The 26,834-nt window shown below is 38.3% G+C and overlaps 3 protein-coding genes across 6 annotated transcripts in view; 2 read left to right on the top strand and 1 right to left on the bottom strand.

Annotated features, from left to right (window-relative positions):
• The window catches only part of LOC130909439 (myosin-4-like), a 31,438-nt gene extending 26,048 nt beyond the window's left edge, over positions 1-5,390 (bottom strand). Inside the window, exons 1-11 of the mRNA XM_057825918.1 lie at positions 5,372-5,390; positions 5,036-5,262; positions 4,833-4,976; positions 3,532-3,688; positions 3,417-3,444; positions 3,226-3,340; positions 2,895-2,987; positions 1,885-1,948; positions 1,715-1,813; positions 293-396; positions 74-212 (exon numbers count right to left, since the gene is read on the bottom strand). Coding sequence (XP_057681901.1) covers positions 74-212; positions 293-396; positions 1,715-1,813; positions 1,885-1,948; positions 2,895-2,987; positions 3,226-3,340; positions 3,417-3,444; positions 3,532-3,688; positions 4,833-4,976; positions 5,036-5,233 — 1,141 coding nt within the window. The 5' untranslated portion in view covers positions 5,234-5,262; positions 5,372-5,390. The remainder of the gene's footprint in view (positions 1-73; positions 213-292; positions 397-1,714; positions 1,814-1,884; positions 1,949-2,894; positions 2,988-3,225; positions 3,341-3,416; positions 3,445-3,531; positions 3,689-4,832; positions 4,977-5,035; positions 5,263-5,371) is intronic.
• Positions 5,391-10,428: 5,038 nt separating this feature from the next.
• Positions 10,429-14,782, top strand: adprm (ADP-ribose/CDP-alcohol diphosphatase, manganese-dependent). The gene is made up of 3 exons (XM_057826414.1): positions 10,429-11,081; positions 12,289-12,414; positions 13,756-14,782. Exons 1-3 carry the CDS (start codon positions 10,508-10,510, stop codon positions 14,046-14,048), a joined length of 993 nt encoding a protein of 330 aa, XP_057682397.1. The 5' UTR covers positions 10,429-10,507; the 3' UTR covers positions 14,049-14,782.
• A 4,108-nt stretch (positions 14,783-18,890) lies between these two features.
• The window catches only part of map2k4b (mitogen-activated protein kinase kinase 4b), a 31,030-nt gene continuing 23,086 nt past the window's right edge, over positions 18,891-26,834 (top strand). For 3 of the 4 annotated variants that reach the window (XM_057826188.1, XM_057826189.1, XM_057826186.1), the window contains exons 1-2: positions 18,891-19,148; positions 22,098-22,133. In XM_057826188.1, the coding sequence (XP_057682171.1) occupies positions 19,037-19,148; positions 22,098-22,133 (148 nt within the window). In that variant the 5' untranslated portion in view covers positions 18,891-19,036. The remainder of the gene's footprint in view (positions 19,149-22,097; positions 22,134-26,834) is intronic. The other variant, XM_057826190.1, reaches the window with a different exon arrangement.

Raw genomic sequence — 26,834 nt, 5'->3', positions numbered from 1 at the left:
CTAGTGAAAATCAAACACAGAAATGAGAGATCATTTTTAGAGATCAAAAGTTCTAGCAATACAAATAAATTACCTTCTGTCCCGTCTGGCTCCGCCTGCTCTTCTCTCTGCTTCTGCTTAAACTTCATGTTCCCATAATGCATTACAGCACCTGTTAGCTTGTAAATGCCAATTCGCTCATCTCCACTGAAGCCAAGGGTGTCAATAGCACTCTAAAAGAACAATGTTGCAAAGCCATCTAGAGTACATATTAATTAGCATCTAATATTTTGTTTCATATGTTTATGCTTACATCCGTTGCCATCAGCTCGTCGCTATCATCAATGCTAGCGACACTGATCTCCCCCTGGCTGACGAACGGGTAGTCGTACGGATTGGTCGTAATAAGCAGGGCCTCTAAAAGGACATTCCAGGACACATTTGAAAAAGAATGTTATATGCAACCAGTGTTTTTTTTTTTCGTCAACGATGACGATAACGAAATTATGTCGTTAACAAACACGTTTTTCATGGCGACAGTGAGACAATAACGAGCTAAAAACGACTAAAACATAACGAGACTAATGCCAGTTTTTGTCTGACAAGACGAGACCATGACAAAAATTCGCAATAGTTTCCGTCACATGTTCACAATGTGCGACATTTTATGTGTAGTTAGCCTGCAGTGTAGCAGTGTCTGGTTGTGTTGCTCGTGTGACCAGTCTCAAGGCTTGCACGGAAAGATTAGTTTTTTTTATCTTGGCCAGAAAGAATATGCAATGTTGCTTTAGCCTTTAAAGGTTTGAGCTGAGTGATCATCACACGCTAAATGTAACTTGTAGCGTTAGCATAGTGTTCGCATTAGGCCAATGCTAAAGGTAAACATCCTCTTAAACTCTCAGACAACTTTGTTAACATACAGTTTGTGGCGTCCAGATGGGTATAAATAAATGAAAATAATAAAAACGTGATTTAGAAGACCAAAACATAACGAGATGAATGACAGTTTTCATCTGACAAGACGAGAGCGAGATGAAAATGTGCAATAGTTTTTGTCAAATGTTCACAATTTGTGACATTTTATGTGTAGTTAGCCTGCATCGTAGCAGTGTCTGGTTGTGTCACTCTTGCTGTACTGCGCCCCCCGCCCACTTCCAGACTCACCAGTGTGTCGTCTCCAGTCTTCATGCAGGCTTGCACACACAGTAAGATTTGTTTTTGTGGCCAGAGAGAATATGCAATGTTGCTTTAGCCTTTAAAGGTCTGTGCTGGGTTATCATTACACGCTAAATGTAACTTGTAGCGTTAGCATAGCATTAGCGTTAGCATTAGGCTAATGCTAATGGTGAGCATCCTCTTAAACTTTCAGGCAACATTGTTTACATACAGTTTGTGGCGTTTAGGTGGGTGTAATTAACTGAAAATAATGTACTGTTTTCCTGCTGAGTGTGTATTATCACCAAGTTGGCGTTGTCCTTGTAGACGCTACGACATGTGCTCGTCTGTCAATGTTCATTCCAAACAGTTGGAAACCTTTATTTTCGGATTAATTTTTTTCATTTTACAGACGAAAAGCTTTTTAGCAAGCGTTGACTAAAACTAGACAAAGATAAACACATTTTGAGATGACTAAAATATGACTAAGACTAATAAGTATTATCGTCCAAAAGACTTTAAAAAGGCTGCCAAAAACAACACTGTTTGCAACATGTTTAGTATGTACAGTACACGTTACCTATGAGCTCAGGCTTCTTGTTGGACATGATCTGGTAAAAAATATGGTAGCTCCTCTCTGCTGACAGCTGGAACGTAACTCTGGATTTTTCCAACAAATCTAACAAACATGAGTGAATCATAAGGAACAGGCTGTAAAAATAAAGGGAGTGTATCTTTCATTAAACTTACAAGTTTCGATATCAGCGGAGGCCAACTTCCCTGTTGTACCAAAGTGAATTCTTATGAATTTGCCCTGAAAGATGAAAAATGTATGGGGTAGATTTTCAAACAGTTATGAATAGGCACTCACTATCGAAACTAAACAAGAGCTGTGTAAAAACAATTCTGCTTGACAAGCATATTAGTATATTGCTCAGTTTTGAATGATATTGACCTGCACTGTACCACTCACAGCCGTTTCTAATATATTGGCTCTCTCTCATTAGAATTACACTGGTTGTACTGCAGTTAAAACAACAACTACAAAAAATATCCAGCCATTTTCTATTCCACTTGTCCTCATTCGGCTCAGGTTATTGTTATTGTTGACCCTACCATTATTAAGTGAATTATTTTCATTATGTTCAGACTTAAATTTACCCCTTTTCACTTGATGAATGTGCCAGTCCATTTTCCCCCTCAAACGCACATTTGATTGGCTGCTGACTTGAACCCCACCCCCACCCCCCAACACACACATACGCACTCACAGCCCCGACAGAAACAAAACATGTTGACAACATGCCGCCTGCCTTCACCGCCCCCTTCAAAGAGAAAGGAAATTAGAACGATAGATTTTTTTTCGGCCAGCAGCAGACACTGTAAGTAATACAAATGGACATCAATGTTGTCGAGGTGGGGAACACACCACTAATTTTGCTATTGAACGTCCAACTTGCAACAGAGTTAGCATAACATTAAACTGTGTGAATTTGCTCACCTGCAAAACTCGATTAAGAAGCTGCTTAGAGAGAAGTGTCCTCCTGTATGTATTTTCTACTGTTAACGTTAATTAAACTGTGAGAAATGTAGTGAACCGAGGTTTACCCCCTTCTCCAAATTTTCGTTTTTTTCCCCTATGTGGTCTTAAAGCAGCGCAAACTTTAAGGGGTACGTTTGAGAGTTCTACATGGTGTCAAATTGATTTTATTATCTTTGTATAAGCAGAATTATTGATGGAGTGATATGGTTTTACTCACAAAACGTGAGGAGTTATCATTTCTGACAGTCTTGGCGTTTCCAAAAGCCTCAAGTAGAGGGTTAGCAGAGATTATCTGGTCCTCCAGATTTCCCTTCAACATCAAGAAAACAAACAAAACACATATACAAAACCATCCATTTTCAGGAGGGAAAAAAGTACGGCATGTTTGTTCAGCCATTATCGTAGTATTACCAAAGATAACTAACAACTAACTAACATAACCACGTAGCGACTGACCATTGAATTGAGACCGACCGGAGACCACATTTAAACGTTACGGATATTGCCTGAAAATAGCAAAATGAAGGCTTATTCCACTCAGAACAAACCTGTAACTTGCCAGTAGCGCCAGAGTCTTTCTTTTTATCACCAGACCCTGCAATTGTTGCAAAGTACTGAATGACACGCTTTGTGTTGACAGTCTTCCCTGCCCCGGATTCTCCGCTAAATGATAGAAAAACACAAAAGAAATCATACATGTCTAGTTATAGTTGAACTTGTTAATAAACATGCAACTTACGTGATCAGGATGGACTGGTTTTCTCTATCTGTAATAAACAACAGCACAACTTGATCCTAAATTACAGTTTTGGAACAACTTGCAGAACATTTACAGATAGTATTACAGACATTACCAGTGAGCATGAACTGATAAGCATTGTCAGAGATGGAGAAGATGTGTGGTGGTGCCTCCTGGCGCTTTTTGCCTCTGTAGGCCACCACCACCTCTTGGTTGTAAACTGGGAGCCACTTGTAAGGATTCACAGTGACACAGAAGAGGCCTGAGTAGGTCTGAAAGAAAATCACATAGCAACTAAGTACTTCTGTATACTACAGGGATATGCATATAGCGGAAAACACAAACAAGACTGAAAAAGCAGTTTCTGGTCTTGCACCCCTCTCTAAAATAAACTGCTGTATTTTAAACCAAAAGAACTGTTGTGTTTGATAGACCAATATGTCTATATTGTGGCGATTGTTGTTTCCCGCCCATTGTTGTGTGTTCTGCCCCGAGATACATGGTGGGAAACCGTGACTGGGAGTCGCTGTTGCCAGTGTTATATATCCTTTCCCAGATTTATATAAATCAACAATCCTCGATCGCAGGTCTTCAGACAGCTCTTTTGACCAAGCTATGATGCACATCAGAAAATGCTTCTCATCAAGACAATTCTTACCAGGTGCGTGTTTTTTACTGGACCGGGCAGCTTTAAACCACTCATCAGTGATTGGGCACACATTGTTTGGTAAAAAATTGTTTCAATTGCTCTTTAAGTCTCCTTAGGCAGAGGGTTCACTTACTTATTTTTCCCTCTTCTGTCATTGTTTGTATGCTATCCTTATTTAAATACGAAAACCTATAAATGTTTGGGCGGTTTTAGTTACAGCAGACACTGTTTTTACATCTGTGTGATTTTGACAAAGATCAGATCACATTTGATTATGGTAGTATGCAAAAATGTGAGAAATTCGAAAAGGTTCAGAGACTTTTTCATTTCACTGTATTTCTGTTCTTAGCGGAACAAACTATGGTTTTCCCCTGTCATGTGACCGGAAATTGGGGTGTTAAAACTGATGAAACCAAAAAAAGATTTTTAATGGTATTTTTAAAGACTAAAAAGTAACAAAATAATCCGGAAAAATGGTGGCATTAGCAAAAGAAACAAATATATCTATGTTTTATACTCCTTAACACTCCCGGAAAAAATAGAAGAGGAAGTATTTTAAACAGTACTGTTGCATGTTTGGAACTTTTGTTAAAAAAAAAAAATCAATAATAAAAAAATGACTCGGTCTCAAAATCAGGTGACTCGGATGCAAAAATATGCAATCCAGGCATCTCTAATTTTTTACAAGTGTAATCAATTTATATGTTAGAAAAACCGATCTATACATTTTTTTACATTGGAAAAAAAAAATCCGTTGCAATGCTCACGTAAATCATCCATGCTGCATAACGCTCTTTGAGGTTGTACAGCACAGCAGCCTCATTGAGGTGGGTCATCATAGCCATGTCCTCAATTTTGTCAAACTTGGGCGGATTCATTTGGAACACGTCCTCATCCGTCACTGTCACAACCTGCAATGTTAAGAACAGTCAACACAAATCAATCTGAAGCTTCATCTTGTCTATTGTACCTTTCCGGCATCTGTTTTCACGGTCACTTTCCCCTTTTCTTTGCTCTGAATAGTGCCTTTAACAAAGAGCTCCTTTGGATCCACCACGTAAACGCAGGTTTTGGCGTCGAAAGGACGATTTTGGGCCTCGATCCGTTCACGCTCGGGCCGCCTTAAGTAGGGGGCAGCCTCCCCGAAAACAGCCATTTCAGCATCCATATTCACGTTGGCACGGCAAAACTGTTATTCTGCCAACAGTAGCGTCTTAAATAAATATCTGAACTACTAGAAACACCGCCAAGAATTGTAACAGGATATACGACACAACAACCAAAAACAATTAACAGTCAGACATACCCACCAGCAGAAGTGTCAGCTGAAAAATGCAAACAACATTGGCGCTAAAGTCTTTTATAAGGACTCTGACGCCTATATTTAGGGCAAAGCCATGTGGCGGGTAGAGGAGCGATTACTTTGGCATGTGATTTAATGGGGATATCACTGAGCTTTTGTTATAAACCCAAGGCACGGAGTAGCTGGGATTAAGGATGAAAAAAAATGAATGTCAAAGGATGGCGACCTCAACAAGTGATACAAAGCTTGAAACAATTAAGTCTGCATCGAAGATGATTTAGCCTTGACAACAAGCACAACACACACAAGAGCTACAGTTGTCCTCTTTCACTCACGCGGTGTATTGTATGAGAAATTCAGAATGCAATGTCAAATGAGCGTTATGGACCTAGACAGTCTTGTTTGGGGATGCTGGCCTGACAGGAGTTCAACGTCAAATTATGTGTCAATAAAATATAACACAGAGAGACTTTTTTCACAGGGGCGGATCTAGAAAAATATTTATGGAGTGGAGGGGGGGGGCCGGAACTTTTTGAGGGTAGAAAATATTTCATGACGGTAATACGTCATCAGTTCTTTGGACAAAATGGTATTCTGCAAGGATTCGATTCAAAGGCCTGCGATTGATTTAATACAATTTTTTTGCGTCCTTCAGCTGCTTGACACAAAGAATGTGAATCTGAGTGTCCTATTGGTCTGTAGAGTTTTAATGCATGTAAGTATGATACACAGTACTCCAATTATGATTAATTATTGTGTTTTGTTTATTAGGAGCAAGCAGCGAGTTGGAAAGGGTTATTGGGGGGGGGGGGGCAGGAAAATAGAAAAGGAGAGACAGACAGTGTGGTTGTACGGTCTCGGCGTAATTTGTACAAGTGAGCACTGATTTTTAAATGTGTACGCCGTACATTCAAAATCTGTACGTTTTCATGCATTAGTTTTTTTTTTCTTCGTTCGGATTTTGTCACTGTTTCGGCAACGAGACAATGTGTGTTACGATGCGTTACTACGTTAGGTAAATGACGCGAGAAAAGTCAGAGGCACGGAGAGGGAAGAGTGTTTGTTCTGATGCTGTAGCAAACGCAATGCTAGGCTAGGTGGCTCCAATATTTCCTGACTGTAGCCGACAGCCTACAACCTACGCCTAGATATCTCATGCATATAGAACTACATGCGAAATGACAGACTCAGTAGCGTTAGTAAACAGCCGCAATGTTAGAGCAGTAAACTTCTCAGAAAGGCTCTGTTGTAGTGAACCTTCCAAGTGAACCTAAGTAAGTTTTTATCGAAAACACTCCTTAATCGGCAAAATCTTGACTTGAGTCTATCTTTAAATGATGAAACAGTTTTAAAATTTTCACATGTCGAAAGTAGACAGAAGGGAACTAATGCAAAAATGGGAGCAATTTTATCAACTTTAACGGTTGATTCAGAACATTAAATAACCTCCAAACATAGCAAAGGTTACTATGTTTTTTTTTTTTTTTAGATATGAAAAAAAAAACATGAAAGGTAACACCAGTTACTTTGCCTAGTAAGTTTTTTACTACTGTGTATTTCAGTAGTCAGTCACTAAACTAGCCAAAGAGCTAAGAGGCGTTTTAACTAGGGTTGTTCCGATCATGTTTTTTTGCTCCCGATCCGATCCCGATCGTTTTAGTTCGAGTATCTGCCGATCCGATATTTCCCGATCCGATTGCTTTTTTTGCTCCCGATTCAATTCCAATCAATCCCGATAATTTTTCCCGATCATATACATTTTGGCAATGCATTAAGAAAAAAATGAATAAAACTCGGACGAATATATACATTCAACATATAGTACATAAGTACTGTATTTGTTTATTATGAGAATAAATCCTCAAGATGGCATTTACATTATTAACATTCTTTCTGTGAGAGGGATCCACCGATAGAAAGACTTGTGACTTTGTATATTGTGACTAAATATTGCCATCTAGTGTATTTGTTGAGCTTTCAGTAAGTGATACTGTAGCCATGCCCAAATGCATGATGGGAAGTGGAACAATGACTGTGCGTAGTGCTACCAATTGATATATCTTCTCTGCGTTGGGAAATAACGTAAGGTGTGAAGAAAAAGATCAATTGCTACCTTGCTTCCCCACATTGCTTCCCATGATATTCTTAATCGTAGGGAGAGGGATTGTAAGGCTTTAGCTCAATAAAAAAAGGCTCCAAAGGCTGCCAAAATTCACTCTACTCATTTTACGCTGCCTTTTATCTCTCTATATAGGTAAAACAGCGCCATTACAGATTGAGCGCGACAATGCGTGAGTGGATCATTCAGCGCATGCAATATGCGTTAAATATTTTAACGTGATACATTTTTTTAAAAATTAATTACTGCCGTTATCGGGATAAATTTGATAACCCTACCTTATGCCTAAACTAAAGACTCTGGATGAGTGTAACATATTATGTCTGTAACATTAAATACAATTAGAAAACGATTTTATTAAAAAAAATATATATATACAGTATATATTAAAAAAGGCATGGCCGATATTTTTTTGCCGATTCCGATACTTTGAAAATGACGTGATCGGACACGCCGATTGATCGGGGCATCTCTAGTTTTAGCAGTCGAAAATGTTTACATTTTAAGTGTTTATTTCATTTTCTTAAAAGCAAAATAAAGGCACTTTAAAAAAAAAAATGCAAAAAGCAAACCGAAACCCAGCCGAAACCGTGATCCCAAAACCGAGGTTCAAACCGAACCGTGGGCTAACTGAACCGTTGCACCCCTAATCATCACTAGTGATAAGAAGTTAATTCTGAACAAAATTGAGTGTGTTGTTGTGCAAATTTGGTCAATCACATCTCCACACAACAGTATTCATTTAATCACTTATTTTTTTGACATTTGGGGGGAAGCTGAGCTTCCCTTGCAGTCTTAGAGCAATCACCTCTGATGGAAACCTAGTTTTAAATTAAACCACCACAAGCATAAAGCTCTTGCAATACATCTTACTAGATTCTCAGGATATCACTACAGTATTGTAGAAATACAGATCTGAATGTGATCCACGTGTCTTTATCGAAACTCTGGAATAGACTACAATGCTAAAACACTTATCAGATTTAAACATTATACTGTAATCGTTTTGACTTTATTGCCAACGGTCAGTATGCCACTTTACGCAAACGTGAAAACATCTGAATATAAGTCACAGCATTATGAAGTCTGCTTGGGCTTTCACCAGTATAGACAGTGTATTAATATAGTCTTTGAAGTGATGTATTTAAACTGTCACTCAATTTAAAATCCCTTGTCAGGGTCATGTAGGAGAAAATTAGATGATTGTAAACTGACAACGAGGGTGCTAAATCATGAACAAGCAGGCTATGAACCTTCAGCTTACATTGTTTCCATCTTAAGTATGGGCCAAATTAGGGAGTTCACCGCGTTAGATATTCTTAGGACACTGTCCTCAAGTGGACAGCGATGCCCAGTGTAACATGAAGTGGATTAACGCTGCAGTCACACAGTTTTTTTCTGTTTTTCGGGCCTTGTTTTAACAGCCGCGTCTGCTTCTATTGATTGAATCGGTTTTGAACAGCACCTCCTCGTGTGTCTAAGAAAGCCAGGCCGATGGTGGTGAAATGCAACAACAGTTTATTGTAATCTGTAATGTAACAGATGGCCAAATCTCCTGGCTTATGAGTAAATGTCAAGTCAAGTTCAAGTTGTCTAAATAAGGGGTGCTAAGCACAGGTCACAATCTATTATCTGTCTGAGATGGCATTTTGATACAACAATAGGTTCTCCCTTATGCTACAACGTTCAGTCGTGGAAATAATGCACCCGATCGTTTGCTTATTCGAAAGGAAAAGGAATTTGGCATCCATGTGGCTTTTTAGTATGTACAGTATGTGTCCTGAGTATGCAAATGGGGAATTCTAGTTGGTGATCTTGATAAATGTTGAAATGTACGGAACCCCTAAAGGGACATCGACAGGGATAAAATAAATATAAACCATCTGATGCGCACCAGATAGTATGTGGTGTGCACTACAAGCAATCTGGTAAACATTAGCATTATATAGCTTTTAAGCTAGCGGACTTTTGCTATGCAAATTGTTCTTTTGTAAGATCTTCATTCTTTTATTATTATTATTTTTTTTAAATATCGTCTCTACTGTACACGGATGATCCAACCAATCATCCACTGCTTAAAGCGCTACAATAATAATAATAACAACAAAATATTAACAATGGTAATAAAGATTATTAGAGATTATTCTAACAAAAAATAGTTTTTACTCATTTTGAAGGTTAGGAATAAACTGCAATGTAGTATCAGGAATTTGTATATCACTCTGTCAGCATTAAAAATATGCATTAACAACTACAACTTGGACTTGACTTACCGTATTTTCGGACTACAAGTCGTGTGTGTATAAAAAAAAGTCACATTTTGGGGAGGTCATTTTATTTAATCAGAGACCAAGCACAAACATTATACAGGTAGTCCCGGAGTTCTGTTCCAACGATAGCGATGTAACTCGATATAAATCGCACCTGAGTATAAGTTGCATGCCCAGCCAAACTATGAAAAAAGTGCGACTTATAGTCCAGATAATACAGTAGGCCTACTTGTTTTCATCAGTGTCCTAAATGCAGTCATGAAAATCGTAACCAAATCATCATCAGACCGCATTTCATACACAATGTGCATTACATTTTAAAGAATACAATAATTAAATAAAAAAACAAACATTTTAGAACAGTGCAGAAATTATACTAAGCTTGTTAAAATGATTAAAATAACACGCAGTTGAGTTGAAAATTATTTTACAGTTTGGGGGGATTTTACTTTTCTTGGCAGTTTATTCCATAAAAAACACAGCGCATTGTGGTGCGTATATTATTTGTAAACCAGTAACATAATTTTTAAATTTAATTATGGAAAGCTGACTGGTAAGTGAGTAACGGTGATAACTCGTCAATAGAGGGCGCCAAAACGCCGCCCTCATCGAAATGTAATATACGGAAGTGACGTAAGGGTGAACGTGTTTTATTGTGACATGTGAACTTTGTGAAGGAAGTTCCCATACAACCCATTGTATCAGTCATATATTTACACTCCGTAGTTAGACTAAGAACAAAAAGCGGTGATGGAGGACAGTTGTCAACGAGCACCACTTTTTACCTTCGGAGTTATAGCTGATATTCAGTACGCTGACATGGACGACGGGCTCAATTTTCCCCAGACAAGAAGGCGATACTACCGAAACAGTCTTGAACTGCTCAGACAAGCACGGGAGAGCTGGTCTCACTCTGACACCCGTCCAAAGTTCATCCTCCAGATGGGAGACATCATCGACGGCTTTAACAAGAACAATGGAAACTCTAGTCAGGCACTGGAGCGGGTCTTGGACGAGTTTAGACTCAGCCCCATCGAGGTGCACCACGTGTGGGGCAACCATGAGTTCTATAATTTCAGTAGAAGCGAGCTGTTACGTTCCAAGCTGAACAGCTCCTTTCTTGCCGATACGAGCCTCGGCGGAACCCGTGCCGGTGGCGATATTTACGCCTACAGCTTCACTCCCTACCCCGGGTTTACATTTGTCGTATTGGATGCTTATGATGTGAGCTTGCTTGGCGTAGAGGAGGACAGTGTGCAGTATCACAGCGCTTTAAATTTGATAAAACAACACAATACCCACGAGGACCTCAATACCCCGCCAGGTAATCCAGACCTTTACGCAATGACGTCATACGAAACGCACTTCCGGGTTTTTATTTGGGGGAAAATGTAAAATATGTTAGGTACATTCACACAATGATAAAGCCCATTGATTTTTGGGATCCAAATTAAGAGATACTGGATTCTAAATGTTTTTTTTTAAATTTTATTTAAATGTTAAGTACATAATAAGTGTTTGAGCCATTTCTATGTTGTGAATGAAATATGTATACTTACTCATAATTCAATTTAAAAGTAACATAAGAATTTAGTTTTCCTGGTGCTGGGACGCAATTGATTGTCAATAACTGCCAATACCTGTCGGCACTGGTCCAAGAACAGAACAAAAGCCATGAACCATTCTAGAACCATCACAGTCTTTTGACCGTCACATTACCGTAATTTTCGGACTATAAGCTGCTACTTTTTTTCCTTCATTTTAAATCCTTATTATTCCTTCCTAATGCTTATTTGTTGATTTATTTGGGTTAATAGATAGCACGTGCCTTCTAGCATGCATTGCAGCACTACAGGTGTAAATAACAATCAAAATTCATGTTCTGTGCTAATTATTTATACAGCAACTGTTCCAGTAACAATACATTTATAAGGTGATATATCGCGATACTTTGTAGCCTAAAAGGTTATCGGTATGCTCCCACCACCAAGAATCAATATATAGTTCAAATCTTCTCTTAGAATAGTGTCTATGTTAGCTCACCGGCTGCAATTGATGGCGCTAGACATCCAATTCATTTAGACTGGACTGGACGTTTAGCGACGTCAATGGCACTGAAACCAGGGCACGTCTTGTGGGCATTTACAGGTCACTTCCTGTTCATTTTAGAGCATTTACAGGTTGCTTCTTATTGATTTTGAGTCGCTTCCTATTAATTTAAGGACAATCTTGACTAGTCACTTTCTTTTTAGTAACTCAAAATCAAAAGGAAGTGACCCATAAATGCCCCAAAATCAACAAGTGACCCGTTTATGCCCCAAAAGGAAAAGGAAGTGACCGAAAATACTCATTGTCCAGATGTGCATTCGGTTTGAAGTGAATAAACAATTGTCCATTCCATTACCAATGGATTCGGCATCTAATAGGGATAAACTCATTCCTCATTTCATGTCTACTCATTTGCATTTACACTTACAAATCATAAAACTGGCTGATGTATGTTTTTGTTGTTGTTGTTGTTCTTTTTCTAGGACTATTTGATGATCTAAAGCAGAGGTTCTCAAAATTCAATGGTGGTTTCAGTAAGGCCCAGCTGGACTGGCTCGATTCCGTTCTGTCCTCAGCCGACAAGAAGCAGGAAAAAGTCACCATCATGAGTAAGTAATATAATGTATATTTTTCTCTACTTGAGGTTCGACATCTACAAATCAAAGTGACAGCAACGCAATCGGTTTCGCTGTCTGTTAAGAGTTATGAAACAAGGTTGTAAAATTCATCCAAAAGCTATTACTGTTTAACACATGTGAATGTAAAAGAGCTTTTTTGAATGGGTTTGTTTTATAAGGCAGGTGCCTACAAGTGATTTTAGGTCTGGTATCTATTTTTTGGCGACCCCAGGCATACAGTGTACTAAAAATAACATTTGACAGCATTTGACAATGCTTAAAACAGGCAATGTGAAAAGTGTGGGTGTCAAAAAAGTGCCTTCTTGATGGAACTCCCCACTCCGGACCCTGGCAGGGGAGTTGAAAATATAAAGAACCAACATCAACAGAGCCAAGAAACCTCATTTAATACATTATCATAGCGAGAAACAGTAAAATATTGAACTATCGTTGACTTTTTTTCCCTGATAGCATAATATTAAAGCATAATAATTATTACATTTTTATTTATTTCATATTAAAATATAAATCTATTAAAACAGAAACACATGGAGGCAAATAAAAATGATATTTAGTAGGGCTGTGAAAATTATCGCGTTAACGGGCGGTAATTAATTTTTTAAAATTAATCACGTTAAAATATTTGACGCAATTAACGCACATGCCCTGCTCAAACAGATTAAAATGACAGCAGTGTCATGTCCACTTGTTACTTGTGTTTTTTTGTCTCCCTCTGCTGGAGCTTGGGTGCGACTGATTTTATGCACCATGAGCATTGTGTAATTATTGACATCAACGATGGCGAGCTACTAGTTTATTTTTTGAATGAAAATTTTACAAATTTTATTAAAACGAAAACATTAAGAGGGGTTTTAATATAAAATTACTATAACTTGTACTAAAATGTATCTTTTAAGAACTACAAGTCTTTCTATCCGTGGATCCCTTTAACAGAAAGTCAATGTTAATGCCATCTTGTGGATTTATTGTTATAATAAACAAATACAGTACTTGTGTACAGTTTGTTCCAACAATAATTTGCAGAAAAATATGGCATATTTTATAGATGGTTTGAATTGCGATTAATTACGATTAATTAATTTTTAAGCTGTGATTAACTCGATTCAAAGTTTTAATCGTTTGACAGCCCTAATATTTAGTGATTGAATTAGCTTACAGCGGAAGAGAGAAAATAGGGAATGTATGAATGTTGATGACATCTAGGGCTGCAGCTATCGATTATTTAGGTAATTTATTAATCCATCAATTAGTTTCTCTTCATTCTACTGATAAGAAACATGGATTTGTCTATATCTACCGTTTACTTTTCAGGTCACCTCCCAGTTCATCCATTCTCCACAACCCCAATGTGCCTGGCCTGGAACTTCGATGAACTCCTGTCCATAATCCAGTCCCACAATAGCGTAGTGTGTTTCATAGCTGGACATGATCACGATGGTGGATATTGCTTGGATAAAAGCACAGGAGTTCACCACCTTACTCTGGAGGCAGTGATCGAGACGTCACCAGACAGCAACGCTTTTGGAACTGTCTCGGTGTACGAAGACCGGATGGTCCTAAAGGGGGTTGGGAGGATTTCAAATATAGACATTTTGTTTCCCTGACAACAGTTGGTATTCATCTAATCTAATTTAAAATCTTTACTATGTAGGCCATCAGTTATACACTGAATATTTACATCATTTACACCAGTGGTCTCAAACCGGTCCTCAAAGGGCCGCAGGGGGTACTGGATTTCATTCCAACCAAACGAGACAAATACCTTTTCACCAATCTGGTTTCTTACAAGTGTAATCAGTTGATTGCAATCAGGTGCTGCTTATGTTAGTAGAAACCTCATTGGTTGAACTGTTTGTGCTGGATCTGTTGGAACAAAAACCAGGACCCACTGCGGCCCTTTGTGGAGTCGGTTTGAGACCGCTGATTTACACTATATAAGCTTATATTGTAAGCATGAGGTTTGATTATAAAGAAAATGAATCTTTTAATAAAATTGGTACTATGCACTTATTTTGCACTGGAACGAAGACATGTATATTGTCAAATAACTATCGTGAGAGGAAAAATGACTTGTGATGTCTTAAGCAGGGAATGTTTTTAATACACTCATTGCACTTTAGATTTTACTGTTAAGATCTGTTAAATATGAATAAAGTTAACAGTTTTTATTTGCTTAAATTTAATTTTTGTGATTATTTTTAAATAATGAGTACATTTGGAAGGAAATGCTACGTCTTACTTTGCTGTAAAATGATGGCTGGTTTTATAGTGCCACAAAACTCCCAAGAACATCTACTTTGTATAATCAAATAAGAAATAGGCCAATAAATATGTTTGTTTGCACGTCTATATATTGTGTCAAGTCGTTGGCGATGTCATACACGGACACATTTAGCCAAACATAAATTTGAAGGAAAGTCTTGCTCGTGGAGTAACAGAAAATTTTAAAAATTGTTACGCTTTGATTTAATTTATAATAACGTGATAAGAAATGACATTTCATTTTTAATGCCACTTTTCAGACCATTGAAAAGTGTCCTGAAATGCTATGAAAAAGTCCCCACCGCCCCAACATTTATTAATCATTAGGTATTTGGTTATCCAACTTCATATTTATATATATATATACATAAAAAAACGGATGGATAGCGTAATTATTTCAGAAGTGAAACAGTTTATTTAAAGCAACACTTGGTAACAGTTTGACTCGATTTTAGCGACGCCGGTGGACAAAAGCGGTAGTGTTTTGCCCTTAGGAAGACTGCCTTATCTATGAGGACCAGCGCACACCTGCATAGTGTCGTCAAATCATGATGGTGACCTGCAGATGGACTGGACAGCATTTCTGTTTCTAGCGGCGGTGTGAGGGATGAAGAGTAATAAGGTAATGAATCCGGTTGTGGCTAAACAATAGCATATGACTGTTAGCAACAGGGTGGCTTGGTGTAGCCCCCCCGAACTCATCAGTGGGGTGAGGGGGGGTTTGCCACACCAGCGAGTGAAAGCTTGGCCAGTGTTTATTGTCTGGCACGGCCAGACTGTTCTCCCTGTATTTTTCAAACACTGAGAGAAAAGTCTGGGAACCAGCCCATTAACGGCCTCTCGACCAGGTACAAAATCAATCGACAAATCAGATTTGATTATTTGCGTGACGTGTTCTTAACGAGCAATGTCACTCTTGCGCGTCGGAAGTCGTCTCCACAACAACACAGATGGTGAACAGGAGAGCCGAGAATATGTTCCAATCCACGGTAAAATCAGTTTTAAATGACCAAAAACACATCGACACGAGTCATTGACAACATTCTGTCTCGCGCTAGCCATGTTGAATAAACTCCGCTCTCTTCGTATGTTTACTTCCGCGCGCAAGTCCCTCGTCCTGCCCTCGTCGTTTTACTAACGTCACGTCTGCCCGTCGCTGATTGGTCCACTCCGCTGTCTGTTTGCTGTGGCTTGCTCCGCCCTGGAAATTGTATCCGCTGAATGGTGGCCAGACTCAATAGCTGGAACAGCGGTGAGTCTGGTGTACCAGGCAACAATGTTTATTCTGTATATTCAGGTAGCCACTTTCTTTTTCCTCCTCAGACTAAACTTTTTGTCTCTGTTGCTCTGCCATCTTTGCAGAATTCGCGTGAAAGCGTTAGCATTGAGTTAGGTCGTTTTAATGAATGGAGAAAGAGGGAAGCAGTGTTGTTTTCATCAACAATAGCCACGTTTACATGCTGACTTTTTTTCATACCGATTCAAATCATTCCGAATGGAAATTTCACATCAGCTGTTTACATGTCACTTCATCTATTCCGATCCAGCGTTTGCATGTGTCTGCCTTTATTCCAAAAGGACGTTTGACAACTGCCGTCTGACATGCGCAGATTAATCAAAACAAAGCGTCACGTTGCAAAACATGGAGATCGATCGTCAGATCAGCTGCTGTTTTAACTTTTCGGGTGGAAACAAAACTTCAGAATGACACGCCGTTCATTTAAAAAGTTGTGTGGGTGCGCTGTGCGTGTGCTTGGAAGCCATGTTGCAAGTGACGTTACTTACGTCACCAAGTGACGTCACCACGTCAGTACGGAGCATGTGCAGAAAGAACGCAACTAGACACCATTCCGCTTCCCTGTTTACATGATATAATTTTACTTCTAATCGGTTTGGGAAAAGGAATTTTCCACCCCTGTGAATCGGAATGAAATTCCATTCGGTTTGGGCCTGTTCATTCCGAATGAGGTGTTTATATGGAACACATTTATTCGGTTTGAACAAATATTCCGATTGTAACTGGAATATTTGGCTCCATGTAAACGTGGCAAATGACTACAATGAAAATATTTCGTCAACGAACAATTTTCACATGACGATGATGAGACGATGACGAGCTAAAAACGTGTGTTTGCTCATTCATGTTATGTTTTAGTCTCCAGTTTTTGTCTGAAGAGACAAGAACGAGACGAAAGTGCGCCATCGTTTTTGTCATGTTCACAATGTGTGTCTGTTGTGTCGCTCATGTGACGTGCTGCGCACCCCCATTTCACCCACTAGTGTCCTCTCCAGTGTTCCCATTGCCTGTTTTGACATTCACAAGTGAAGATTTGTCTTCTTTTCTTGCAAGAAGAGAGACTATGGAGTGTTTCTTTAGCCTTTAAAGGTCTGAGCTAAGTGATCATCACACACTAAATGTAACTTGTAGCGTTAGCATGGCGTTCACTATTGTGTTAGCATCAGGCTATTGCTAACGGCAAGCATCCTCTTAAACTCTCTGTGCTGAGTGATCATCACACACTAAATGTAACTCATAGCATTAGCATAGCATTCACAGTCACGTTAGCATCAGGCTATTGCTAACGGCGAGCATCCTCTTAAACTCCCAGACAGCTTTTTTTTTTTACATACAGTTCATAGCGTCCTGGTGGGTTTAATATTTTTTTTTCCATTTCACAGATGAAAACATTTTTATGAAACGTCGACTAAAACTAGACAAAATTAGTCTTCAGTTTTAGTCAACAAAAACTAGACGAAGACAAACATATTTTGAGATGACTAAAATATGAATAAGACCTATAAGTACTGTCGTCCAAAAGACTAAGACAAAAATCAAAAGGGCAGGCAAAAACAACACTGGAGGGAGGTGACGTATGCCGTAAACCCTTCAGCACATTTGACTTTTTTTTTTGTGTGTGTGGCAGGGTTCCTGCCACCCTCCTCATCGTTAATTCGATAGTTTTACCGGTAAAAGCGATACAGACCCCCTCAAGATATAAAGGAGGTGTCATTCAACTAATTGTCAGTCACAAATGTTATGAAAATATGTTATAAAGGTTGAAAAATTACCCAGTGTTGGATAACTGGGTAACTTTTCCGTTTTGGTCGATTTTAGCGATGCCGGTGGACAAAAGCGGTAGTGTTTTGCCTTAAGGAAGACTGCGTTTCCCATGAGGACCAGCGCACACCCGCACAGTGTTGTAAAATCAATCAATCAATCAATCAATCAATCAATCAATCAATCAATCAATCAATCAATCAATCAATCAATCAAAAATCACAGACACACTCAAAGGCCATAGCATGAGTTAAATCTCCAATTTAAGGCAACACTAGGTAACTTTACAATTTTGGTCAATTTTAGCGATGCCTGTGGACAAAAGCGGTAGTGTTTTACCTTAAGGAAGACTGTGTTTCACATGAGGACCAGCGCACACCCACACAGTGTTGTAAAATTAATCAATCAATTAAAAATCCCCCATACACACAGAAGCCATAGCATGAGTTACACCTCCAATTTAAGGCAACACTAGGTAACTTTTTAATTTTGGTTAATTTTAGCGACGCCTGTGGACAAAAGCGAAGTGTTTTGCCTTAAAGAAGACTGCGTTTCCCATGACGACCAACGCACACCCGCACAGTGTCGTAAAATCATGATCTCTCGGTCGCCTTCAGATGGACTAAACAACATTTCTGTTTCCAGCGGCTGTGTGATGGATGAATTGTAATAAGGTAATGCATCCAGTTATTGCTAAACAATAGCATATGACTGTAAGCAACTGTCTGGATTTGTGTGGCTCACCCCCCACCCCAGTTCAGCTTTTTTGTGTGGAGTGTTCCTGCCACCCTCCTCAAAGTTATTTAGGGCTAGTGAAAGTGATACAGACCCCCTCAAAAAAGATATAAAAGATGTGTCATTGAACTAGTTGTCAGTCGACATATCATCACAAATGTTATGAAAATATTTTATAAAGGTTGAAAAGTTACCTAGTGTTGCTTTAAATAACAGATGATTAGAAAACAAAATTATAAAGGTGCAAAAATTTCGGCATTATATGAAAAAAAAAAAAATTCCAACAGATTCAAAGTGTCATTATCCACGGCGACTCATAAATACAAAACCTTTTTTTTTTTTTTTTTTTTTTTTACGTTCATCCATTTTCAAAAATTGAGTTTTCAGACAGTCCGTGAAGGCAGCGCGAGCACAGACGTGGCCATATCGCATCTGCTGCGTTCAAGTGGCGCAGTGTCCCGTCTGGAGGCAGGGAGAGGGCGAAGTTTCACTATCTGCATTGCAGCCCGAGCGCTGCTGCCGGAACCCAACACAACAATGGCGACTCCCAGTCCTGACAGCAACTCCTCCAGCTCCAGCAACAGCTTCAACAGTGTAGGATCCGCGTCGCATCAATTTAACCAGCAGACACAGAGTAGCAGTATGCAAGGTACGACACAAACATATTTTTCTTGCTGTCTATCTTAAGACGGAAGTTGTATGGAAATATAGCATTGTAGCTACCATAAGTAGGAACCCTTGTGAAGGCAGAGAGATTTACATCGAACCGTCTCGACAGAACTTTCAAAGTAAAATCATAATTGCGGGACTTTTTTCCATTCTTAAATAAATTGTTGTAACAAGCGATCTAGTCCATGAGCTAAGACTGAAAATGTAAGAAATTAGTATCTAATATGCTTTAAGAGGCCAATTTCACATTTATTTTTAAATATAAATTGTAAAATATTCAAAGTCTGACTTCAGGTTGAAGTGTAAATGTTGCCATTTCCGCTACCGCCCTAGCTTTGTTTAGCTAGCGTCAAAGTGCTACACAACCAACCACAGCTATCAGGTTAGCCATGATGCAGTAGCCAAGTTTAGCTGCTGCATTGCCGGGCCTCGTTGCTATCATGGAGACTTTTATTCCCAAAGTCTGTCACAATACGCATGAATATAAGAGCGACAACGTATAATAATTTCAAAATGTATTTCATAAGCAAGTATAGAACCAACGTCACGGTCACTGCTGTCGTTCAGCAGATTCTAGCAATGAGCAATTTCAGGCCTGCATTGAAAGTATTTATTTTTACCCAGGCTACTGTTTAGTTCAGAAATCTATCTGACTACTACTACGTATTCAATCGACTTTTATAACTGATTGCTGCTCAATTCCCTGGATCAATTACGCTTTTACAAGACAGCACATAGATAGATCAAGTAATGATAGAAAGCATCAAACTGACAATCATTTTTAAATCTGCTTATAATACTGACACATTGAGTGTCTTACATTTTTACAACATTTTACTGTGTAGTACTTTTATTAAACTCTATAGTGTTGGATAATGAAGTTTCATCTGCCCCCAGCCACAAATTATGGATCTAATATTGGTTTAGGCTTTAGAAGGACAAAGGTGTTAGTCTGCTGACATAACTGCTGTCACACTCATTTGATTCTATTTGACAAGAGGCTGATGCCGCTTTGGACAGCATTGTGTTCAATCAGGGATGTGTTAATAGTTGCTGATGGATGACATTTCCATTGAATGATCTTCCCCACCCGACTAGAGAATCAAGATGACCAAAATTAAACACTCAATTAGGTATAGTATATTTAGATATGTCATGTCGTAATGAATTATTTCAATAGGTATGTATTGATCAAGGGCGTAGGTTTGGTCTCAACATTGGTAGGGGACGAAATGACATCATAACCTGCATGTACACTTTTGCTGGGTACAGACATTAATAAGACCAAACAGGTTATTGAACGGCGGTCAGGGCTGCATTTCTCACAAAAATGAACCTAATTAATTGATAGGCTAAATAATTCATGAAAAATAAATCTGTTTTGACGCATACTAACTTTCATGTTACACTGGAGCACCCCTAGAGTCAAACTAAAGTATTGTAATATAAAAGTTATATGGGATTTTTTTTTAAAAATACTGGTACATGCACCCCCCCCCCCCCCACACACACAGACACAGACACAGCCACTGAGACACAACCACATTAAAGCTATATTGCTCTTATGCCAATGAAACATTTTTAAGATTTTATGATGGCAGTAATGACACAGAATAAGGCAAGCACACACAGAAAAATAGCTGTGGCTATTAAACGGTCATATTATAGGCTTCACTGTTGGATTATACTTTATGCCGAACCATCATAAAAGCTATCAGAGAAATCACACACACAGAGATAAAAAAATAACGCAACATACTGATTGCTAGATGCAGTCCGTGCCCAATCTCGTCATGAAGTTCAGCCATTTCAACAAGGTTAGAGCCACTATCCGACTCCATCACGTTCATTTGTAGCGTTAGCCGCTAGCGTTAGCCTGTGGCCTGGCTACCAGTAGAAAGCACCCTCTCCTGAAATTGTGAGAACCCGAGAGGACAGCGGGTGAAAGCCTGTCGGGAGGCCGCCAAGACTGTACTTAATGTCGGGTGAAAATTTTGGCGAAACTCCCTTAAGCCTGACTCCATCACGTTTGCTCATAGCGTTAGCCGCTAGCGTTAGCCTACCGGGCTTCGGGTTGTTTGATTTCCTGATAACCACGTGACCTCATACATAAGCACACTGACTGCTTTCTTGAACTTAGCGGAACAACACAAAGTCAAAGCGGGGTGAAAAGACAATATTTTTGTGTTTTATTAAATTACCAAATTTACCGACATGGTCAAAATTACGTCGGGTTGTGAAGAATTTTGGTAACGGTAAATTTTCGGTATACCGCCCGGCTCTACAGTATTGCACATAATGCAAACAATGATTCAAGTGAGAGATGCCTTGACTTCCTTGTGGAGGCTGTTTTGCAGGTTAGTAAGTTCACACAGTTTAATGTTATGCAAGTCGGCCTTTCAGTAGGAAAATTAGTGGTGTTTCCCCTACCTCCACAACATTGCTGTCTTTTTACATTACTTACAGTGGCTGCTGCTGGACAAAAAAAAACTTGTAATATCCAGCGGCCACAGTTGCCCACACAGATGCCTGATCAAAATCCTTTTTTAGCTGCTTTTATTATGTTAATCATCCGAGATTGGGGAAAAAATTTATATATCGGCCCGATATATTAGCCTCTGATGTATTGTTTGACTGAAAAGTTAGTGGGGACAATTTGAGCATCCTGAAAATGGTTGTGTTATGTCCCTATCATCCTAATGCAAACCTACGCCTTTGGTATTAATTGAACTATTGATATAAATCTCTAAGGTTGTAGTGCACCTTTAACAATTGATTTAATCAAATTTTGGCACACTGCTTTCTCCATATGCCCACTTACATCAAATGAGATGATAAACAGCAGCATCACTCTATTCAGAAATGTGTTTTGTGCATTATCTTTTTGTGGCACATGTGTGGTATCAAATCTTTGATCTAAACCCTACAGAAACCAACAGCTGCTGGAGATGTCAAAATGAAACAGGTATTCACATTTACTTTACTAGGCTGTAATCTGCTGTTGGAAGTGACCCAATCCTGCTGTTATGGTATTTTGGGAAAAACAACAACAACAACAAAAATTGTTTTATCCAGTCAAACTTCGGTTCATAAATGGCCCCGTTCAAAAACAAATATTTTTGAATAAATCTTGTTTCAGTCACAGCATTCTTGCAGAACACTCATTTGTGTTTCCTCTAAAAACCATTCACGCCCTTTAACAGTCAGGAAGCTGTTTTATTTATTTATTTTTAAATATTTATTTAAAAATGGTTCCCCCAAGACGGGATAAAAAAAGCTGAAAGTTTGAGCGACTGTATGTGACTAAATTTCTTTGTATTAAAACTCATAAAAAACAAACACAACTTGATGGCTGGTATATATTTTCTCTCCTCCATTCATTTAAATGGGCAAAAACCATTTAGGTTTACAAAATGAGTCCTAAAACAAATTAATTTCCAGAACCGAGGTTTGACTGTATCCTGCATCCAAATATACATAGTTAATCTGCATGTTGTTTGGCAAGTTTCCTTTTCTAAATGGTTTTTAAATGCACTTAACAGGACGCCATATAGTTACTGGTATTTATTCATGTTTTCAGACATGTAAGTGCTCTATATTCCAGTAGATAATGTACAATGACATCAGTCATCATAAGATGCATGTGCCATTCAGGCTCGATTGACAATGCAGGTCCAAATGCTCAAATATGATTGAATGTCTGTCTCTGAAAAGTTCTACTGTACGTGCATGTAAATGAATATTTAAAGTGAGATTTATCTAATCTGGCTGAGTGTACAACTGATAAAGCACTTCCAACAAACTAATGTTATTGAAACCACAAGTATCAACACTGTGCAGTGACAACACAAATGTAAACATTATTACATAAATAATGTAAATATTCAGTATTACAATAATGTTTTGCAGTTGATGTAAACCAGTGTAACCTTCAATTTCTTCAGTCTGAAATCATCATCATACTGTGTATTTAATTGTCGATACATTTACTATTTTTTAGTGCGTTTTTTGGTGTTACAGCTAGTCCCTGGGTTACGACGGACCCGACTTGCGCGATTTTGACTGTACGACGCCTGAGTCCCGTTGTTTTTTAAAAAATTATTTTTTTATGTATGGCGGAAAACACAGACAAAACTGAAAAAGCTGTTTCAGCTCTTGCACTCCTCTTTAAAAGAAACGGCTGTATTTTAAGCTAAAACAACTGTTGTGTTTGATAGAACAATATGTCTATATGCTGCCATAGCAGATTCATGGTGCATAAAGCCCCTGAACTATTTTTAATTAGTCTGTTTTACCCTGAAAACCCCCGTTTACAGACGTCGCGCAACCGCTTTTGTTTCAACCCCCGTTTACAGACGTCGCGCAACCGCTTTTGTTTCAACCCAGCCATAAAACGAAGGTAATTAATTTAGGGCTGTCAAACGATTAAAATTTTTAATCGAGTTAATTACAGCTTAAAAATTAATTAATTGTAATTAATCGCAATTCAATCGCATTTCAAACCATCTATAAAATATGCCATGTTATTCTGAAAATTATTGTTGGAATGGAAAGATAAGACACAAGATGGATATATACATTCAACATACGGCACACAAGGACTGTATTTGTTTATTATAACAATAAATTAACAAGATGGCTTTAACATTATTAAAATTCTGTTGAAGCGATTCATGGATAGAAAGACTTGTAGTTTTAAAAAGATAAATGTTAGTACAAGTTATAGAAATTTTATATTAAAACCCTATAAAATCAGTCGCACTCAAGTGCCAGCAGAGGGCGGCAAAACTCCGTAAAACACAATTAACAGGAGGGCATTTCACTCTACTGTCATTTAAATCTGTCTGAGCGGGGCTTGTGCGTTAATTGTCAAATTGTCAAATATTTTAACGTGATTAATTTAAAAAATTAATTACCGCCCGTTAACGCGATAATTTTGACAGCCCTAAATTAATTATATTTATTATTCAAAATGTCTGTCATTTTTAGCTTAGAATCATTAATTGATGTCTGCAGTGTTTGCATCGAAACAAAGTAAGTACGCGATAATATCTCGTTAAAGTCATGGCGTCTGTAATTCTGTTCTCGTGTGCTCTCACCTCCAGATAAGGTTTTGCTGTATAAAAAAACATTAAAAAAAAAAAAGCCCTCCTGTTCAAATGTTTTCTTCCCCCAGAAAATTGAGATTTTAAGCTTTCCAATGATGTATCACACATGCATATCGGACAATTTTGAAAGTTGGCTAAATTGGGGGTCTCACAGCAGAACTTCAAGTCACCTGAGTGTTTTCCGCCATATGTTAATTTTTGTATTGTGATGCATTCTTTTATTTTGGCACAAGAAGCGTAGAACAGGAAGCGAGCGCATGTACAGACGCGTCCACCCCAGACACGCACACACAGAGCAGCTGAGTGACAGAGGTGACAGCCTGCGCGCACATTTGTTGCTTGTGAAGCATCCAGAAGCGACAGCCGTATATAACCCCTTTTGTACTGTACTATTGTGCATTTTCAATTGTGATCGAATACTTGAGACGAGTTGATGTGATTGTTTTGATGATGATGTGTAAACGCTAACTGATACATGCTAATCGTTTGTTATTGCTGTATCAGCAGCTACGTGTCAACGCAAATTTAAATTGCTGTTATTAAAGAAATTTCATTTTTAGTTTCTTCAAATGTTGACGTCATGAGCAGCTGAAAAAAAGTCAGCAAACCACACAGACGTTTGACATTGTCATTTCAGAGCTTAGCTCACTGTCTAGCTAGGACTTAGCAACAAAGTCGTGGCGAGAACAGTACAATGATGCATAATACATGGTTTTGGATAGTTACTTTGAGATTTAGGGGGTATCTAGGGGTACTTAAAAAGTTAATTCCGACTTTCGTGGAAATTTGGGTTACATCGCCAGTGCAGGAATGGAACTCGTTCGTAAACCGGGGACTACCTGTATTTAATTCGTCGTTTATTTATCAATAATCAGAGCATTAGAAATCCTATGATGGGATATATCCTATCAGTGCTTTATCACTACACTCGTACTGGCAGATAACAATTTGGGAATTAATTTTTTTCTGATTCTGCCGTGAAATTTGCTCTCCATATTGTGTTCTGCGTTATTTTTTTTTTCCTTTGTACAATATGTGATTCTGCTGCACCACTCAGGAGATATAGCCATATAAGTTAGTTTTAATCAACGGAACCTCCTGCCTAGCAACGTATCCATGCACTTTTATTAGTAGTGGCTATGATTACCTAGAGCAAACAATGTTCTTTTTGGTGCAGCAGCTAATATAAACTCATCATGACAGTGAAGCAATATTGAAGATCATCCAATGCAGAAATCGTTTTTTACAGCTCACTGTCTAGAAGTATACAGTAAGTTAATAAAGCATGCATATTCATCATTGTTTTTAGAGTTGATAGAACTGCACTGTTTATCGAGAGGCAAGTTTAATATTTGGTTTCATTTTTAAGCCTTAGTGCAAGAACAACCTGTACTTATTCTGCAATGCGGTTTGACAACACTATATAGGTCATACTATGATAACATTTACAAATCTATTGCGGTTGATTTGTAATGTTTTTGTGAAAGAATCTCAGTTTAAATTAAAGGTGTAACTCATGCTATGACTTCTGAGTGTGTCAATGGGGGGCACACACCACAATTTTCTTATATAATTTGTTTTGGGGTAAACGTTAATGATATTATCTGTAAAACACATTACAAATATACAAGACAACACCTAAAAAATTACATTCCCTGGTGGGTGTGGTTTACAGTGTTTGTTTTAATAACCCTACTGTATGTAGCTAGCTAGCTAAAAAAGATGGGACACTTGAGTTGCTGCAATTTTATGCAAATGAAATACAGTTAGTGACTGCCTACCTTTTGAAATGTTTTCCAGTTAACACTTTCAATTATTGTAGCTTACTAGTAAGCAGAGGTGGGTAGAGTAGCCAAAAAATTCAGTAGGAGTGGTGTTATTTCAAAATAATAATACTCAACTAAAAGTAGTCATCAAAAAAATGTACTCAAGTACAAGTAAAAAGGTATTTGATGAAAAGAAAACTCAAAGTAACATTGTAACTGTTTACGATGTTTGATTTTTAAAATAAATTAAACAATGGTATTTTTTTTCTTAGCACAAAGTTATATATATGAACTGTTATTATTATTATACTGTATTATAAACTTCATAACCGCATTAAGCCAACAAAATCATTTGGAAAAAAAAAATCATTGAAATCCAGTGAGAGGGGGAAAAAAAATCTGCAGAACTGAAGCATCATTCGTCACAAGAGCATGAGTGCCCTCTAGTAGAGTAAATAGTTCCTAATTTGAATAGTTGAATGGTGAATAGTTCCTTCATAGTTCCTATTATGAAATTATAAGGATTTCCGTTTTTCCGTGGTCGATCGGTGCCAAATAAAAGCTGGGAGAGAGGTTGAAATCCGCACTTTTGAGACATGTTGAGGGCAGCGCTCAATGTCAAATATTCAATTTTTACAGTGCTTTAAAGACACCACGTGATTGAACAGGCCGGTGTGGTCGTAGAACGGCTAGTTTGTGTCTATCTGTTATTAAGGAGTCATGTGATTATTGTTGCAACGTGTCTTTGGTGAAACTAGTAATGCTACTGTTGGCATCGCTGGCAAAAAAAAA

This window comes from Corythoichthys intestinalis, chromosome 21, assembly GCF_030265065.1.
Source record: "Corythoichthys intestinalis isolate RoL2023-P3 chromosome 21, ASM3026506v1, whole genome shotgun sequence".
Classification (NCBI taxonomy): Eukaryota; Metazoa; Chordata; class Actinopteri; order Syngnathiformes; family Syngnathidae; genus Corythoichthys; species Corythoichthys intestinalis.
This window is presented reverse-complemented; position numbering and strand designations above follow the sequence as displayed.

Excerpts from the sequence above, each read along its gene's own strand:
- adprm (XM_057826414.1), top strand. The coding sequence starts at position 10,508 with ATGGAGGACAGTTGTCAACGAGCACCACTTTTTACCTTCGGAGTTATA. Across the intron at positions 11,082-12,288 it reads GGACCTCAATACCCCGCCAG|GACTATTTGATGATCTAAAG; the intron begins GTAATCCAGACC and ends TTCTTTTTCTAG. Across the intron at positions 12,415-13,755 it reads GGAAAAAGTCACCATCATGA|GTCACCTCCCAGTTCATCCA; the intron begins GTAAGTAATATA and ends TTTACTTTTCAG.